This window comes from Dipodomys spectabilis, unplaced genomic scaffold (assembly GCF_019054845.1).
Source record: "Dipodomys spectabilis isolate Male_0828 unplaced genomic scaffold, ASM1905484v1 ptg000098l, whole genome shotgun sequence".
NCBI lineage: Eukaryota > Metazoa > Chordata > Mammalia > Rodentia > Heteromyidae > Dipodomys > Dipodomys spectabilis.
The window spans coordinates 25579359-25598408 of NW_024870775.1; the positions used below are offsets into that span (position 1 = coordinate 25579359).

General features: G+C 35.7%; 1 protein-coding gene across 6 annotated transcripts in view; it reads right to left on the reverse strand.

The window, feature by feature from the left end:
* Nfib (nuclear factor I B) overlaps positions 1-19050 on the reverse strand; it is a 225666-nt gene that overhangs the window by 28052 nt on the left and 178564 nt on the right. For 3 of the 6 annotated variants that reach the window (XM_042686913.1, XM_042686912.1, XM_042686915.1), the window contains 4 exons: positions 13175-13309; positions 10066-10250; positions 5937-6102; positions 2662-2744 (listed from right to left, as the gene is read on the reverse strand). In XM_042686913.1, the coding sequence (XP_042542847.1) occupies positions 2662-2744; positions 5937-6102; positions 10066-10250; positions 13175-13309 (569 nt within the window). The remainder of the gene's footprint in view (positions 1-2661; positions 2745-5936; positions 6103-10065; positions 10251-13174; positions 13310-19050) is intronic. The other 3 variants (XM_042686916.1, XM_042686914.1, XM_042686917.1) reach the window with 2 other exon arrangements.

Genomic DNA, 19050 nt, shown 5'->3' on the forward strand with positions numbered 1-19050 from the left:
AGAATGTACCTGGTAACGATATTTATTCTTCAGGGGTCATGTATATTAAAGGTTATGGGGAATGTTTAAAAGAACGCTCTCAAAGAAAACCATTGCCTTTCTAATTCTGAATTTATCCTAGCTAATATAAAATGATTGATTACCTTTATTTCATGTACCCCTTGATTTTCCTTTTCATTCATCATTGAATGCTTTAAACCAAATGCATTTAGAACCTGCCGTTAGAAGAGTGTTCTCTTTTAAATCTTTGTAAAGTAATGAAAGGGCACAGTAAATCAATCTCATTTGTGCTGTAGGAAAGAATAACCCTTACTCTACTGAGTCATTCCAACTACTCTGTCTTTCCATATCTAGATAGGAAGCATAAAACTTCATCTCTACTAGTCTTAAAATGTAAAAGGTAAAATAAGCTTTTAACTAGAAACTTAGTTCATGTATATATATATATATATATATATATATATATATATATATATAAAATACATACACACACCCATACACACACAAAAAGATATGCATTCATATTGTCCTGCATTATCTTAGAATTTGCAGTTCATTATAAATCTGGAGCACTGGGATTCTTCAGATTAAAAATTGGCACTAGCCTCATTCATTATACAAAGGATAGAGGACAAATGAGCTACCTGTATAGTATTTAAAAATTTTAATTGTAAAGCATACATAGACTTCTCTTCCAAGCTCAATATGCATCATGTATTCCATAAATACCAACTGCATTTAACTGAAAAAACTATATTCATATGCTAAGTATATGCATTCATATTTTAATATATTCACTTAACATTGTCCACTTAAATAACAAGTGGCAATTCTTGATTTAAAATTTGTAGTTTAGTAATCACATGTGCCCAGATCTCTTATCTATAGTAAATTCATATTTTCACATTACTGTTTCCTAAAGTTTTCTAAATTTCCTAAATTTCTAAGTTTTCTAAATTTATCTTTAGGTTTATGAAAGAAGTAACTTTCATATTAATGAACTTTTGTGATTTTAATTATATGAAGCTCCAACATTAGTCACAGTGGTTAAAAAAATGCTGCTGTGGCTTAGGACAGGGAAGGAGGAAGATTGAGTCTATATACAGGCAATTGGACTATTGTAATATAGGGCTAAAGCCTTAAATAATGGACACGTTATGTGAATTAAAAATTAACTGGAAATTAGAAATGTGTCATAAAAAATAATGCAAATCTCATGACAAAAATATTTCTCAAAAAAGGATAATAATTTATAAATTTCTGAACCTATAAATGCTGCATATGTTTGAAAAGCACAATAAATACATACATTTGTCAAAGAGGGCCATATTATAGTAATTATAATGCATTTCATATTAAGTAATTTTAGAGGTGTAAAAAGCAATATTCCAGAGAATTATGTTGAAAGGCCAATGGCTGGCAAAACCACCTAATTACTTTTTAGTTTTTATAACTGTATACAGATGTTTTCAGTTAATGCTCAATCTGTCTTGTTTTTTTTTCTTTTTCTAAACATGGCAAAACATCAAGTATCCTGAATAAGCTATATCATTGTGGTTTTCCCTGAACTCTGCATGTGGTGACCTTTAATATACGCAGTCTGCCACCTTGGCCTGTGGATGGAAAGGATTCAAGAATTCCACATGAAGAGATAGACCACAACAAGCATAACAGAAGAGGGCGGGTCTAGAACAAACTTGCTACGCTAATAAAATCTCATCTATATACACAGAAAACTTACACATGAAGAGCAACTTGGTTAATATCAGCTCTTAATTATCCATTATGGCCTACGTTTCCCTATGAAATACTTTGCATACTGTTAATTTCAAACTGCTCTCCTAGCAAAACTTGACAGCAGTAAACATATGCATCATAAAATATATCTAAATTCTGAAAGGTTTAGAATTATTTCAGTTACCCTGTAACTAGAATCACGGGATTTCTCTATTGGTATTTTGAATGCTTTGACTGTGGCTAATTTGTTTATAAGCCACCATTAATCCTGGCTGTATATTTTCACAGTTTGGGTAAACACTTCATTTGCATTAAATTTACAACATTAATGAGATGTGAAATTTAAAATGCTACTTGAAACATAAATGATGTAAGAAAGCAGGACCAAAAAAAGTGTTTTATCACATCTGAAATCACTAAACCAATTTAAACCTATTAAAACAGGAATGATGTGGCGCCTGAGATTTTAGCTTCATAACTCATCTTCCTGGACTAAAGCACAAAAGTGAGGAGTAAAACATCTGGAAAATATGATATTGCTTCAAAAACACAATTTATGTACTGTTCCGACTCTAGTTGGCTTTAAAATTGGTTTTAGTGTTTGTCTTTGAGAGCTAGAGGCTAGTTAAGTTCTCAATAGTCAGGAAGACTGTGAAATACTCGGGTTGAAACAACAGTGTTCACGGATACTGTCAATATATACTACGGAGATGGAAGAAGTTGTAAGTCAATTTGAGAAATTCTGTTCAGAGAGATGAGAAACAAAGGATAAATGAGGGGGAAAAATTTGGAAAACAAAGTGATCAATTTTGATCTCAGAAGCCCCGTGAGCCCCATCCTGAGTCCAGATCTGAGAGGCAACATGGAGAAAAGCGCCGAAGCAAAGCGTGGCTACCCCAGTACACCTGTGTGAAACGTGCCCACCTGTTGCTGATGTAGGAAGGATGGGTCTCTTGGACTTAGTCCCACATATCGATTGGCTTGAGATGTGCCTGAGGCTGTGTAGGCTGATTAAGGAAGAACAAAAACAAAGATAAAAATTGTGAACTATCAGAATGAACACCCTGTCCATGTATAAGAAACCCAGAGAAGAGGGATTTGCAACCAAAAAGACAGGGTCTCCATTTCTCTTTTGTCCGAGTGAATATCAAGTGATAGAAAAGAAATGGTAACTCTATTCAACTCATCTAGTTTATCTCCACTAAAATATCTGAGTAAACCACATCCTGTCCTTTGGTGTCTGTATCTCTCACTTATGTGCTCCAAGTAGTCCTGCAGGGTTATCAAGGACTGACTACGCAGAAGGGGCACTTTCTGAGATATAGTTGTTGACTAGATATTAGTGGCCTAATAATGAATGGAATAATCAATGATGGGCGGTAATGCTAAATGTAAACTTAGACTGAAAGATTGTCAGGTAAAGTGTCAACTTTTAATGAGAAGTTTTAAGCAGTTGTGTTTGATGAGTACGAGTACAGATGAAACATCTTACTGAAAAGTTTCACTAAAAAGGAAAATCCAGTATTACTATTCTTAAAGATTCCATTGTTTTGCATTGTGAAGAAGGTGTCATTTAAAGTGAATCAAGTCAGTACTTTATTGAATGTGAAAATGTCACTAAGTTTGATAGAAATGCTTTTGAAAATAATTTCCATAAATGTAAAAAAAAAAACGTATCTTGTGATTGGCCAGGAAGGGCGTTGATTGCGCCTTCTAAATATTTGGTCACCTGATAGTAAGCAAACACCGAGGGTGACACTCCTCACAGTCCTGTGGTCTTGTTTGCAAGTGCTTTTTGCACCAAGTGTTTTTAATACAGACTGGTGAATTTTCCACTGGAAAGTTCTTTCTATCCCTAAAATCTTTTGCTTCTTTACAAGAAAATAAGTGTTTCTTCCTACCACTAACAGCACTGTTTCATGTCAGAATAGCAGAGAATGAAATTTCCACAGTATGTTACACTTGTAAGTCCAAAGAAAGCTATTTGCTTGGTTTAAAAGTGTCAGATTAATGAGGAATTCAGACATTAATTTTAAGTAGAATAGTTTTTTTAAATCAATATATGATTCTGCAATTAAAGAATTACAGAATTTGATCCTAGAGGCTTTTAAGGTCAACCTCATCTTCACAGCTCATCTTTTACTCCTAGCTAAAAGGTCCACATAAAGACAGCCATCAGCAACCAGTGGTCCTACTCCATGTCCAGCTTCTGGAATTCAACACAGGGCTGGACCTCCACAAAAGAGACTCATTCTTACAAAGTGAGCAATAAATCTGCACTGTTTTTTTTTTCTTTTTTCTGTTTTCCAATTAGGAAAAGGAGGTTTCCATGACTTCTGTGCTTTCTTTAACATTACTGACTTATCAGGTCAATCATTGACCATTGGCTCATTATCAGTGGTACTTAGACAGCTGGAACTAGGAGTTTGTTGATAAGGAAAAAAAATGACTCCGTAGATTTATGTAGGAGTTTGGAATGGACTGATGTTGTCATCTTAATATAATGAAGATACATCTTTTCATAGTGTACAATTTTATTAGTCAAATCAGATCCCTTTTTGAACAACCTGTGAGTATTGAAGCAGTTCATTAACAGGCTGCAAGTACTGCCATTAATTGAGACTTAGGTCTGATCCTCTTATTGAACCTCATAGAACAGTACCACAATAAGAATTTCAGACATTTCTGGAACTTCATTTGCTCACTTATAATTGGTGCTTTCAATTATCTTCTGAAAAGCTCTTTCTTCTATGTGCTTTTGTATTTAAATTGCTAACCTTGCTTCCACAAGGATGCCATGATACTCATTTTTTAAATTTGTATATAGTTTTTTTTTCAGGTGTAATAGCATGGCTCAAGTGGTAGACTGCCTGTATGGCAAACTCAAAGTCCTGAGTTCAAACCCAGGACTTCCTGCTTCCAACTTGAAATTTGTAGGTAGTTTTTATAACTGTGATGTACATAGCAAAGCTATAAACAAAGGAATTTTTAAATTTCCCTGATAAGGTTTCATCCATTTTCCCATTAGGGATGTGTTCACTTGTGTAGAACCTTATGCCAAAAAGTGAATTACTAAGCATCGATGATTACTGATGGGCATTGAAAAACCTATTTGGATTTATTAATTCATAGGGGCTATGAATTTTGAGAAATAAAAGCTGAGATTAATTGTACACTTAAAGTATTGCTCATTTTTTTTAAGTTTTTAAGGCATCATCTAAAAAAAACGTTCCAATGGCCAGGAAAGAGTATATGATGGACTTCTGGTTGTGTAATTCCACACAAGAATTTCCAGAGCTCTAGGATTTCTTGGCTCTAGAAAACATGGACAGCCTAACTTTAAGACATATTTGTATATAATTGTGGAAGTGTACGCTAATTCTTCCCAAATGGAACTGTGCCATTCTACCTCCTATTTGTTTATATATTGGTTTCACTTCTAAGAAGCTAGTAGTTTGGGTGAAGCCAAATGAAAATTCATTTCTTATATACTTCTGAGTATTCTACAAGAAGAAGCAATGGAATCATTTGGCTAACTGGTATGTGCTATTTAAGAGTAGAAGCTAAATCTATGACATTTAAGATGTTGTGAAACATTAATATGTATACAATCTAATGTATCATGATAGGAAAAATAATAAAAAGGTTTAAAGAAAAAGTTGTAGATAAGGATGTGCAGATAACTTACATGTGCTTAATGCTAAGCTTTGAATGTTCTTGCTGCACTCAACATTGTGAGACTATTCCTAACAATTACATAACTTACAGCAAGGTAAACATACAATTATCTTACAGAGGCACTGATTCAGTCTGGTGTAAGGACTTGGTTTCTATAGGAGTGCTCCAATAAGTACAATTATCTAATCTGTCTTTTGTGATATAAAAACCTTGCACACTGTGTTATGTTACTCAGTCTGATTTCAATGTATACCTTGAACGAGCAGGCATGGCTTATTTCTGTTATAGTTGTTTTCTCAAACAAATATGCCTCTCCCTTTTCAAATACGAAGCACGGATGGGAATTTGATAAGGGAGAGCATGTGACATCCAGGCCACATACATGCCTGCTTGTTCCACTTAAATGAGAAATCTCCATCGGGTCAGGTACCTGGAAAAGTTGCCGTGTTTTCCATCTTGGATCAGTTATCCAATGGTGGCACCTTTGATGGACATTTCTCATTTCCTACAGAAATACTTACTGGTTGCTGTAGGTGAAGCTGCCTCACCTTCAGTGGATGTAGTGATGGGTTTAGTATCTGTCATGGTCAGGGTCACAGGTCGCACTGCACTGGGATGGGGAGAGGGTGCCAAGACAGGAGTGAAATGGCCAGGCACTTTCCCTACTACTTGACCACTGCTGTTAGGCTACAAAACAAAAACAGAATGCCGGGTGAAACAATCCAAAAGACAGTCATCTTGTTCAACACATGCAGTCACGTGGATCCTGCATGCCGGTAACCACTATGCCCTCTCAAGTCTGAGTTGGAGGCCAGCCAATGGTTAGTAGTAATAAGGAGAAGCAGTTTTTTCTTAAAAAAAAAAAAAGATTTTCTTCTTGAAAACACTTTGCATAGGTTGATTTTGTCTTTACAATATCCCTGGAAGCCAAGTAGACTTGATTCATTCATTTAGGAGGCCAAAAAACTAATAGGAGGCTCCAATCTTTAACTCATGCTAAAATGAAATTCTTTCCTAAACTATCTATCTTTGGATCCCAATGATGCTGTATTCTCTGCTCTTCTAATCAGAGTCCGTTGGTTTCAAAAAAGAATTTTCCTCCTAATTGATAACATGACCAACACAAGAGACACAAGAACATCTGGGATAGGAAACACATCTCTTTCCATCGCTGATAGTCAAGGATCCATTCTTCATGCAAAACTCTGGCTTTCTCTCAAAAGCAGACTCACACATACAACAGGCAATTTAGATTCCAGGGTCTCCGCTCAACTTCTAATGCCTCACTAGTACAAGCAGATGCCATGAGATATAAAGCATCTAAAATTTCAGATGTACACAATGATATAAAATACCAAACTAGCTCTGACTTTTCCTAAAGAAAATTAAAATGTACTGAAGTAAAGCAGAGGATAATGAAACATACTTTGCTATTTGAGGGAATCTTCTACTGCTGTGTATGGAGAGTTACACAGAACACTAAATGTTGTTTAGTGTTGACATTTGTGAAAAGTCACTGAGAATTATCCTCTGGACAAAGACAGTAAAGACGTTATCTTACTTTTAACTCCTTGGTGGAAAAAATAGTTTATGTGGTAGGAAACAAAATCTTAAGGATACACTCAAGGAATCTTGCAATAAATGACTCTAGACAGAGAATGCTACTTTTAATAACAGTTATGCTGCACTGCATGATGCTCAGAACAATTTCATGGGAGGTTATTCTCTGCAAATATCTAATCTTTATCATTTCAACTGTTAAAAGCAAATAAGCAATGAGAAAGAATATTTATCCAAATAGCTATATATAAATTACAAGCAGACACTTCTTTAAAGAAAAAGATAAAGAGCTTTTCATACTCAAATGTTGTGACTCAAGAGATATAAACTAAGTTTCAGGGCTCCATTGAGGCTATTTTCTTTATTTTGTAAAGAAAATGCACTTCTTGAATATCCCGACTATTCATCATGGGTAATTTTAAGTATTTAACTTTATGGCAGGAAAATTGACCAGAGTTTTCCTCTATGGAAACCTATGGGAGAGTTATATCTTTAAACTAATTTTATTCAAAATATTCCATTGAATAGCATGACTGTCTCACTGTAATTGGTGCAGCAGTAATGCAATTAATCTCCAAATTACTGTGAGGAGGAAAAGGCATCTCAATTGCTTAACAATACAAATCAGTGCAGTGCCGCAGGAGGCTGGGAAGGAGCAGCTGACTGTGGGTGAACCTCCGACTTCTCCCCCATTTCTAGAGCTAAAAAGGTGAATAACAAGAGTTCTACTGAAATACAGTTCAGTTGGTTTTGAGCTAATCACCAAAGTAGATATGATGTTCCTAAAAGAACACTTACACAGTTTAAAAGATCCATTTTCCTTTTGGAGGGAAATAGTTTAGCTCTAAAGGAGTTCATCAGTTTCGGTTATTTGAATACTGCAAATGACTCCTTTATGTGTCTTATTGGAGGAAGAAGAAAGCTTTCATTTTATCACTCGTGAAATATTCATTGGTAAAAGTGTTTCTGAATGGGGCCCACCAAAACAGTTTGATAGTACCTACCTTGAACGGAAACAGAATGACAAGCTTTTTAAGGAGATGCTGTAGCTGAATATATTAAGCTGCCTGCCTACTCTACAACTTTTCTACTGGACTTGAAGAAACAGAATCTTACAGATGTTTCTCCCTTTTATAAGCAATAAGATGGACAAAGAAAGAATTCCCCAGCCAAAGCCAACTCTCCAGAGACAAAGGAATGTGTGTGTGTGTGTGTGTGTGTGTGTGTGTGCACGTGCGCACACGTTCGTGTGTGCCTTCAGTTCTGCAGCAGTTTAAAAAGGTGAAGCTATGGTACAAAGCTTCTATCTTTTAAAGGTGCTATTGGAATGAAACTCTCATACTCTGAAAATGAAGAAGAGGTGTCTTACCTGAAGCTGAACCTGAACAGCACTGGGAAAGGATTATCCTACTTAGTACATTGTTCCTATTAGACAGAACCCTGAGAGAGTTTCTGCCTTTTGTTTTTTAACTGAGATGAGAGTGAGATACTAAGTGAGATTTTTTTTTACCTTGAAAACTTAAAAACCAAGAACAATAAGGCAGATTATCACCTAATATGCTCTCTTAACCTATAAAGAAATAGAAATATACCTAAAACAAGCACTGAATAATTAAAGAAATGCATAACACTAAAGGCCTGATTTTAATTTGCATAATTTTTCCCCTAACAGTGCCTAATTAAGACATCAGTTAAAAAAAAATCCAATGGAACTCTAAGATTTTCCACACTGAATTAACGTTAAGGACTTTTAATGGATGTCTTAATTAGACTTTGTTATTCAGAAAAATTCTACACAAATTAAAATCAGACCTTGTGTGCACTATTCCCAGCTGAGTCTAGCAAAACGCTCTATGGAACTGAGACTTTCGAAACCATTTTTAAATGAATCCACTAAAATCCCTATCTTACTTGGTTGTCAAGTGCATTATAGTTATTACACCAGCCTGACATTTTCTTCTAATATACAAATAGTAAGTTTAACTTCAAAATGCTTAGTTTAGTATATGAGTTAGTGGAGCTAAGGTGAAGATATTTTTTTCTAAGTAATCCAAAGGGGGCTAGATATGTCATTATTTAAAAAAACAACCTTCAATAAGGACCATTTTGCTTCTAAAATTTGTTAAAATACAAATCAAGACAAAACTTTCCTTTCTCACTTTTCCTTATTAAGTATGATTGATATCACATATTATTCACTTCTATTTTAGTAACTTCATAGCAAGTAATGATAGAATGCTTAAAATTCCCCAAAGCATAAAGGGTATAAGAAGAGGTGGACAGGAGTCTTGGAGGTAAAAGAGGAAAGCCAAATATTAGACAAAAAGATCAAAATTACAAAGCAGTCTATAGATAGCATAATAACTGATAGATACATTTTTGACACGGAGACTGTCTACTCAATTGTAGAAAAACCTCTTACACAATATCCCTACTTGAAGTGACCTCTCCCTAAAAGAATCACATATCTAGGAAGTAAGAAATGCACATGAGTCACTAAACTCATATAATGAATCTCTAAAACCACTGTACAATGTTTACCAGGAAAGAAAAGATGCTTCTAGTAATGCCACTCATTATTAAGTATAAGTCATGTCCCTGCAAAGAGTATTCAAGGTGTCATCCAACATGGAGAATGTTTACATTACAAAGCTTCTTTCAATACCTAATAACTGGTCTGTAAATACAACCCTAAGTTCTTCTGTGTGTGTTTATTTTAGCACATACCATGCTCCTGCCTGTAATGAGCACTTTGACTCTGTGTCGAACCAGGTACTTCAATGGTGGCAACTCCAGCACAGAACGTTTTTTGTTTGTTTGGCAATGAATATTCTGCATAAACTTTCCCTTTTGTCAATGAAAAATCCAAAAACATCTTCAGAAATGTACCCTTTGGGGCAACACACTTCCTACCTGTCATTCATCCACCTGTACATACACACTTATTGAGTCACCAAGAATTTCCTGAAGATGGATTGCAAGGCTTGATGTTCTGCCAGACATAGTGTCTGACTAACCTTCATGTCTTAGGGTTAGACCTGTCCCATCTCCCTTAGGCTCTAATCTTAGTTTTTTTCCTCTTATTTTTACCTGGCTGGTTTGCGGACTGGATGGATCATAAGAAGGTACATAGTTCTTCAGAGTATCCTGAGGATTCAGGTGGGGAGGATATCTGATTGTTGGGTGAGAAAAGTAGCTCGATGGGGCTGGAGGAAGGATAGCTTGTGTTGGAAATGGCAACGGTGAGGGTGGAGGTGGAGTTCGAGTTGAGATGACTGCAGAACACAGAAAAGGAAAGATTGACTTGTCAGCAGTTGCCTTCATGGTTCATTCCAGTCCTAAAGAATGCTGTGGTGGCTATTCATCACCAGTGTCTATTTCTGTGTCCTCTTTTGATCCAAGTCAAAAATAAATACGAATAAACGAAGAATAAATGCTTAATGTTTTATGAGATACCTTAGCAAACAATATGAAACAAATCCTTTTCACGACTTATAAATGAAAATTGTTTGCAATGACTTTTTCAGTCTTGTAATTATGCAAAAAAATAAAAGCTCCAGTGATAATTTGCTTGCAGGAAATACAAAAAATTAAGAATGTATATTGTAAAACAATTATAAATATAATTTTATGATCACAACTGGTCCTTGAATATTCTGGGCACTGTTTCTGAGAGTCCTCTGAATTGTTAATACAATGCAGATTTTTCTAAGCCTAAACCTAGGCGAGGAGGTGAGGTAAGGGATGAGATGCCAGAATGTGTATTTCATTCTAGTGCCCTACGTAATACTTCCCTGCACTGAAATATGAGCACCTTTTGTCAAAAGATGAATTTCAGAGAATAGTTGTATACTTCCTAAAACAAAAGTCCTTGTGGAAGTATTATACATGTATACCAACTTGAAAGTACACCTTAAGGAAATATAAACATCTAAGTGTAACTGCATATCTTTTTATTTAGTATCTAAATCTCAGCTAATCATTGTCTTTGTTCATGAGATACACCTGAATCTCTCTATATGTATACCAACTTGAAAGTACACCTTAAGGAAATATAAACATCTAAGTGTAACTGCATATCTTTTTATTTAGTATCTAAATCTCAGCTAAAGTTAATCATTGTCTTTGTTCATGAGATACACCTGAATCTCTATTGTGGTTCCTCTGTGTTTCAGTACCAATTTGGCCTGAGTACTTCTGGAAAAGATCTCTATTTTATTATTACCAGTATTACTATTATTATTAATAATAATTTGCTGAGATCTCTTTCTGACTGAACTGACAATACTCAGATCTTAATACATATCTCCATACAGCATGGTACTGTGTTTGCACAGGCTATAGCTGGCCTGGTATAATTTGGTAGAATATGATATTTCAAATTTGAAAGTAAAAATTGGCTACAGGATTTATCTATAAAAGTCATTCTAGTCCCTTAAAAGATGAGAGAAAAACAAAACACAGTAAAAAATGTTTTCCTTCATTTTCAAAGAATGTATGCATAATATAAACATATGCATTTCTTGCCTACATTATTTCAAAGCCTTCCAAATTGTCTTTCTTCCTCCAGTCTTGCTCCTTCCAATATATAACCTTTATAGTTCTCTATGACTGATTTTTGTTTAAAGCTCACAATCAAAATTAGGTAGCTTTTTGCTAAATATCCTTACATAGCTTCCTACTACTTCAGGTAAAAGTCCCAATACATAATGCCCATTGTGTTTTATGACCCAGTTGTGGATAACTTCTTTGGCCTCAACTCTGGCCATATTAAAATGAATGAAGTCTTGGCTACATGGCAGCTTCTTGCTGCAGTGACCTCTAAGGTACTTGGACATGTTGTTACCTCTGCCTTAATCACTCTTCCTCCTGGTTTGTTGTTCCTTCTTGTGATGAACTCATCCTTAAAACCTTCAAAACACATTTCTTCCCAGCACCTAAGCTTCCTCCAACTACACAATCCTGTTCACATTAGACGCCTGGCCAATGATGTGGTCCTTTACTCTACACTACATAAACTCTTTAAGGACAGAAACTGTCTTTCTTGACCAAGGTCCCTAAAGTACCCCCTCCTACACTAGATACTTAGCCAACAGGACCTTCGGTAGAGGGTTTATTCCAGTTTTCTCAAATTTCATGATATAAAAATATCATGAAATTTTAGGCCATGCATTGTCATACATATTAATATAAACTTTAAATGATTTAAATCAAAGGATTTTTATTTCAACAGATGTTATATCTTATAAGTAAAGATTTTTTAAAGTAGTCAATTAATTTAAATAAGGATTACCTAACTATAGGTTAAAAGCACTAATAATATTGCTATAAATATATTTACATATAAATCTTTCAGTTATACGTATATATGTGTGTGTATGAAACTTTTAATTTATCACTTTCTAGGACTTAAAGTAATGGGTAAAATGTATATAGTGTTATTTACAAGTTAGATATAATATTTTTAATTTCTGAAAGATTTATCGTTAGTTAAAATACTAACATGAAATACTGTACACTTCTATTGCTTAAATTAAGATATTAGATATAACATCTAGTGTACTAAAAGATTTGCATGTATGAAAGACTTCCCACATAAAAATATATAGCCTGCAAAATTAAAAACATTGAGAAAAGGGTGGGGTCAGGAAGGATAGGGGAGAATGATGAAAGGGATGACATTGAGCAAGATGCATTATGTTTATAAACTGCTTTGATGAACAGCAACATCTTTGTACAACTGAAGATTTTTTAAGAGCTTCTTTTGTTTTCTGATTAATTTCACACCCTCAAGAGTATTGATTTGTGCAGAAAACATCATCTGTAGAAATAATAGCTACCTAGATAAATACCTTTGGAAAAACTTCAAAACATACTTGAAATATCTGGTTTTCTTTTAGCAGAATACACAGAATTGGGAATCCTAACGCTACAGTTAAGGTAATTATATACTCTATTTTCTAAAGCTCTTATGATGATCATCTTTCTTATAAAAAAGGCCTGGGTAAATATTCAACTATGTAAAATTGGGAATATCTTCTCACAAATCGATAAGAAAAAAAATATTCTAAGGCGATTGTAACCTGTGTTGAGAGAATAAGGTCATTATGGATAGAATGGCCAACTTTTGCTCTGTCCTCAGGCTTTGGAACCTGAAGACAAAAGAAGACTTCTCTCTTCTATGCCTGAAAATCCTCACCACTGTGTGCGACTCCAGGTATTCCGGGATGGTGGTGCTGGGGGAAAGTGCTCAACCTTGGGGAAGAATCCTGGGGAGATGTAGAGCTGAACAATGGCTTTTCAGGCTTCTTCATAGTTGTTGGAGAAGACATATCTGCAAAGGAGGACAGAAAGATTCAAGCTTCATGACCCTGTTAAGCTACAAGGTGTGTGTTAACATAGCAGGTCTCATTTTCCAACATCTTAGTATTTTTCTACTTCGGTTCTTTTACAAAATCTATACTGAAGGTCAATGACCCAGATATGTGAGAGCTTTAAAGTATCTGTCAAAAACATTCTTTGCTAAAGCTAAGTAACCAAAGGTGTCATTAAAATTAGTTTTTAGAATTATTTTTATTACTAATGAAATCTTGACATTCTCAAAAAATCTAGGTATTATTTTTTTCCTTTAGCTCCCCTGCCCCCACCAGTTCACATAAAGGTTTTCCTTAACTCAGCATTTCATTCTTTGATTTATATGATACAGGGTTGTCTTTTGACCTGCTTGACTACACTGTGAAAACAAATAGGGCATAACCTGGTTCAAATGTGAAAAACAACCTTTGAGTATGCTGGTAAATATATCATCGATTTAACATCCTTTATGGAAAACTCATTCACTTGCTTAACAAAATAAATACATTCCTTAATTTGCTCACTGCACAAATATTTACAGCATTCCTCTATTGGCCAGATAAAGCAAGGATGTTAAGAGAAATAAAAAGTAATTCCTGCTTTAGGGAACATTCATTGTCAGTGAGGAGGAAAATGATAAGAATGGTTGTCCACAGTTAGGAGTGTGTGGAGAGCAGAAATATTGTGACATTTGTTGCTCTATTCCTAGCCTCTATGTTCAGGGCAGTGGTCACCCCAGCCTCCCCAGCTAACAGAAGGTAACCTTCAGGGGTGCCATTTTGAAAATGTAAATGAGAATGGAGTTCCCAAAGAGGAAATGTTCAGTAAAAAGAAGGAATGAAGTATATAAGTAGTTCACGTTGTCTGTGGAAAAGTGAAGCATACAGATGAAGAGGGACAAGAGCAATTGACAGGACTCATCCCATGAAGGGCCATGGGTTTACTGTATAAATTTTGTCACTGAAATGCGGAAAGCTATGGGATGGGCAGAATATGATCACAATCATGGTTTAGAACAATCCTTCCAGAAACAACATGTAGTATGGTTATTCATCGTGGACCCAGAAATCGTGAAAGCTCTCTTAAGAAGATATATTGTTGACACATCAATTTTATAAATATTTATTGAAGGCAGACACCCACTAGTTGCTGAGGACACAGTGGTAAAGTGGATTCATTTTCCACTTACATAAAGCTTAAAATCTAGTGAGGGGATAAAGAAATAAAAGGGAACTACAAAATAATATACAATAAGCTGTGATAAATGTACATTAGACTTTGTTCATTTGTTCTATAGCTTTTTGTGTGTGTAGTCCTGGCGCTTGAAATCAGGGCCTGGGTGTTGTCCTTGAGCTTTTTTGCTCAAGGCTAGTAGTACCTGCCACTTGAATCATAGCTCTACTTCCAGCTTTTTGCTAGTTAATTGGAGATAAGAGTCTCAGAGATTTTCCTGCCTGGGCTGACTTCAAACTGCAATCCTCAATAGCTAGGATTGTAGGCGTGAACCATGAGTACGCAGCTCTGTTCTATAAACATTTAATACTACCAAAAGGTAGACTGTGAGGGACTGAGATGAGACTGGAGATGGAACTCATACAATCAAATTATAAAACAGAATTTACACAATCAATAACTGATATGGAAGATTGTCATTTAAGTTGATGAGGAATTAGTTGAAACAGGGAATTCTGCACGCGACTCTTGATTATAGAAGAGATGATCCTGAGCTTAACCCCTTAAGTAATGTTGACTTTTATGGGGATTTATAAATTTACAGTAAAATTATCTAATAACAATGTTATAAAATTTACATTATTACCAAAAAATAAATATATCCAAATAGGTAGACTAATAGTGGATTCTTCTGTACTCATCAGTGTTAGCAATTATCAAGCCAAAATCCTCCCTCTCTCCTTTTCTCTCCTTCTCCCTTCTATTTTTCCCTCTCTCCCTACATCCCTTTTATTTTTTTTGCCACTACCAGCGCTTAAATTCAGGGCTTGGAACCCTTGTTGGGTTTTTCTGCTCACGGCTGGCACTCTACCACTTTAGCCACACTGACACTTTTGCCCCCTGCATTACTTTGAAGCAAGCCTAAAAATCATAAAAATTTCACCTCTAAATATGTCTGTGTGCATATTTTAGAAGAAATCTTTTTAAAAGAAAAGGATGCCAAAAATATATTACACATATAAAATATATACAATCCGCATTTTCAATTGGAAATATTCTTTCAAAATGAGAGAAAGAGAACAGTGCTACTGAGATAAACTAGCGATCATTCTATTCTTACTATTTGAAAAAACTACTTAAATCTAGTCGTATATGTTTTCCTCATCTGTCACTTATGGCATGCACACATCACCAAAGACACTAGACATCACTGTCTACAAAAATGGATAGGGAGACTTGTAGCCATAAACTACAATTTATGACTAATAAGCTGTCACTAACCTATAGAAACTTTGATGAGTCACAGAACCTTTTTCTTCTTTCTCAAAAAAAAATAAAAAGTAATTGTTCATGAAACCATAGCAATTAATGCCACTACATAAAAAAAGAAAAAATTAAAGCCAAGGTTTAAAAAAACAGACAAAGGAAGTTTATTTCAGCTAAACTATCTTCAAAAATGCCAAAAATAATCCTGAGTTTTACTTTTAAGCTAGCTGATTTTACAAGGCAATAGCATAAATAGATGGTTTTGCCTAGAGGAAGTTAATCCATAGACATATAGAGGACAGAACCGCCATCACGCTCTTTACAGTGTAGATGAGGTACTAAGTTTCCATTCAAAATTTAACTTTAAAAAAGAAATTAACTCTTAGAAAAACAACACAGGAACTTCCTGACTAATAGAACACAATATACAATCATTTAAAATCAGTTGGATACAATCAAGATGGTGGGAAGGACAGTGTCATTCTACTTAAACCATTTCTGATGATCAATTAAGGCACCTGCAACTCAGTGTAACTATTAGAACATTCATTAAACCCCACCCAACCCAGAAATCTCTTTTCTTGTTTTACAACTGCAAAGACTTTACTTAGGAAAGAGAAAGTAAAGGCCATTCAGGAGAGTGAGCATTGGAACCTGGAAGCCGATTGTCCAGTGTGTGATATGGAACTGTTCTGCATTGTCTCTCCCTACTTTTTCCCCCTCCCTCTTGGAAATTTGTCAGATGGTGATTGGTTTGCATGAAACAAACCAGATCCCCCCACTGGGCAGTGGCTTGTAGGAGGGTAGCTTGGGTTATGGCAAACTCCAAAAACGTCCCTGGTGGTGGCCACTAGTGGGGGGGGGGGGGGGGGAGGAAGGGCAAGCGGGCCTAGACTGCTTTGTTGATAATTTTCTTCCTCTGAGTTCTCCCTGAACTGCTGCTGGAGGGCATCAAGCTCTGTTCGGGCTACTTCACATATCTCCTTTTCTAAAGGGTAAACAAACCAAACATGCTTGTACAGAATTTCAAGAATATAGTAATATTGTCATATTTTACTTATGTACCTTTTAAATATCCTCAGTCAAAAATGATATATTTAGTTTCCTTGAGTAACTATTGTGGGTCTCTCTATTTTTTCTAGTCTTCAAAAGCCATGTATCTTACAACGACAGCTTCTTCAAGATCAGAACACATGGAAGATGGCAAAGGCCAACACATCATAAACAGAGGAACATTCACTTTCATGATGCAAAAGTGACCACAAACTGTGTCTCTCTTAAATTACAGTAAAATGAGAATGCACAGTCTACCAGCCAAATGGAAATGAGCTGCTTTCACAACAGGTATAGACTGGTACTATGAGAATGTAGGCTTTATGGCCTTTGTTTTCCCATTAAATGAAATTAATTCTGGACCCATTACTTTATTTCTTCATAAAGAAAGACACAAAAGCAAAACCCTCTCAAAGAACAAAGCAACCCTCTAAACTAAAGAGAGACTAGAAATCAATTATATAGGGGCAGGGTTTCTAGCCATTACATTTAACCATGAGTCAGATTATTATTATTTTGATTTTAATTTTAATTTGAAGGACGATAGTTTAACCAACTTCCAACATAGATGTGATGTAGGCTGGGCACCAGTCGCTCACGCCTGTAATCCTAATTATACAAAAGGCTGAAATCTGAGGATCATGGTTCAAAGCCAGCCTGGACAGGAAAGTTTATGAGACTTATCTCCAATTAACCCTCAGAAAACCAGAAGTAGAGCTGTGGCTCAAAGTGATAGAGTGCTAGCCTTAAATGAAAAGCTCAGGGGCAGTGCCCAGGCTCTGAGTTCAAGCCCCATGACCAACAAAAAAATAACAATAAAAAATTTTAAAAACAATGCAATTTCTCTCTGTCTGTCTGTCTGTCTGTCTCTCTCTCTCTCTCTCTCTGCACACGCACACGCGTGCTCCCATCCTGGAGCTTGAACTCAGAGCTTTTTTGCTCAAGGCTAACACTTTACCGCTTGAGCCACAGCTCCACTTCCAGCTCCACTGGTTAAATGGAGATAAGAATCTCATAGGTTGGGGGCTGAGAAGTTGGCTTAGTGGTAGAGCGCTTGCCTTGCGTGCATGAGGCCTTGGGTTCGATTCCTCAGCACCACACAAGCAGGAAAAAAAAAAAAATCAGAAGTGGTGCTAGGGCTCAAGTGGTAGTGTGCTAGCTTTGAGCTGAAGAGCTGAGGGACAGTGCCCAGGCCCAGAGTTCAGGCCCCACGACCGGACCCCACCCCCAAAAAAAAAGACTCTCATAGGTTTTCCTGCCACAGCTAGCTTTGTATAGTAATCCTCAAATCTCAGCCTCTCATTAGTTAGGATTACATGCATAAGCCATGGGTATCTGGTTTATAATTTCTATCTTTAAGGCATTTTTTGTGCTACAGGAAAAGTATCTAAAGAATTAATATAAATGTGAGATGAGTTTAAGTGATCATCTGTGAAGACAAATAAATATTGTGCTTTTCAAGCTACTGTCACACAGCCGGAAGAATAACACACAAAAAGATAAAAGTTGAAAATAAATTGGATACTAACAAAGCTGAATAATATATGAAGATAGTAAGTTGAATAATATATAAGGAAGTTGAAGCTGGCACTGGTTGCTCACATCTATAATCGGGAGACTGAGATCTGAGGATTGAAAGACAGTTTGGGAAAGAGAAATCCCTCAACATTCTTATCTCCAATTTACCTAGCAATAAGCTGGAACTGGATGTGTGACTCAAGCAGCACCAGCAGTGAGTAAAAATACCAGGCAATTGTGAGGCTCTGAGTTCAAGCTCCTGTACCCGGATGTAAGCATGCATGCATGCAGTCAATCAAAGGTAAGGAAGTTGAAGAGTAAGTCAAGATGGTTAGAAGAAAGCTAGCTGATATTTCTGTTAAAGAAAGAAGCAAAGGCCAGAGAGGTCTTAAAATTAATACATATTATACATATACATATGTATACACACATTTTATTTTGGAAGAAACAATTTGTAAATGAAGTGATTTCAGAGAGAAAGCCTTTCCTAGAATTTGATTTTTTTTTTCCCTTTCTGTTCTTGTAACTTTCATTAGGCCTTTTTCACTTGTTTCTGAAACAAGAATTTCCTTACTGGTCTTTCTCCAGGCCTTCCTCCAGACTCTTGGTAAAAGCAGTAGTAGGGACTGCACTTTTCAAACAGTATCTTCCTCATACTAACATTTACTATAGCACCACATTTAAGTATTTTTTGTTGTCAATACGTTTTGA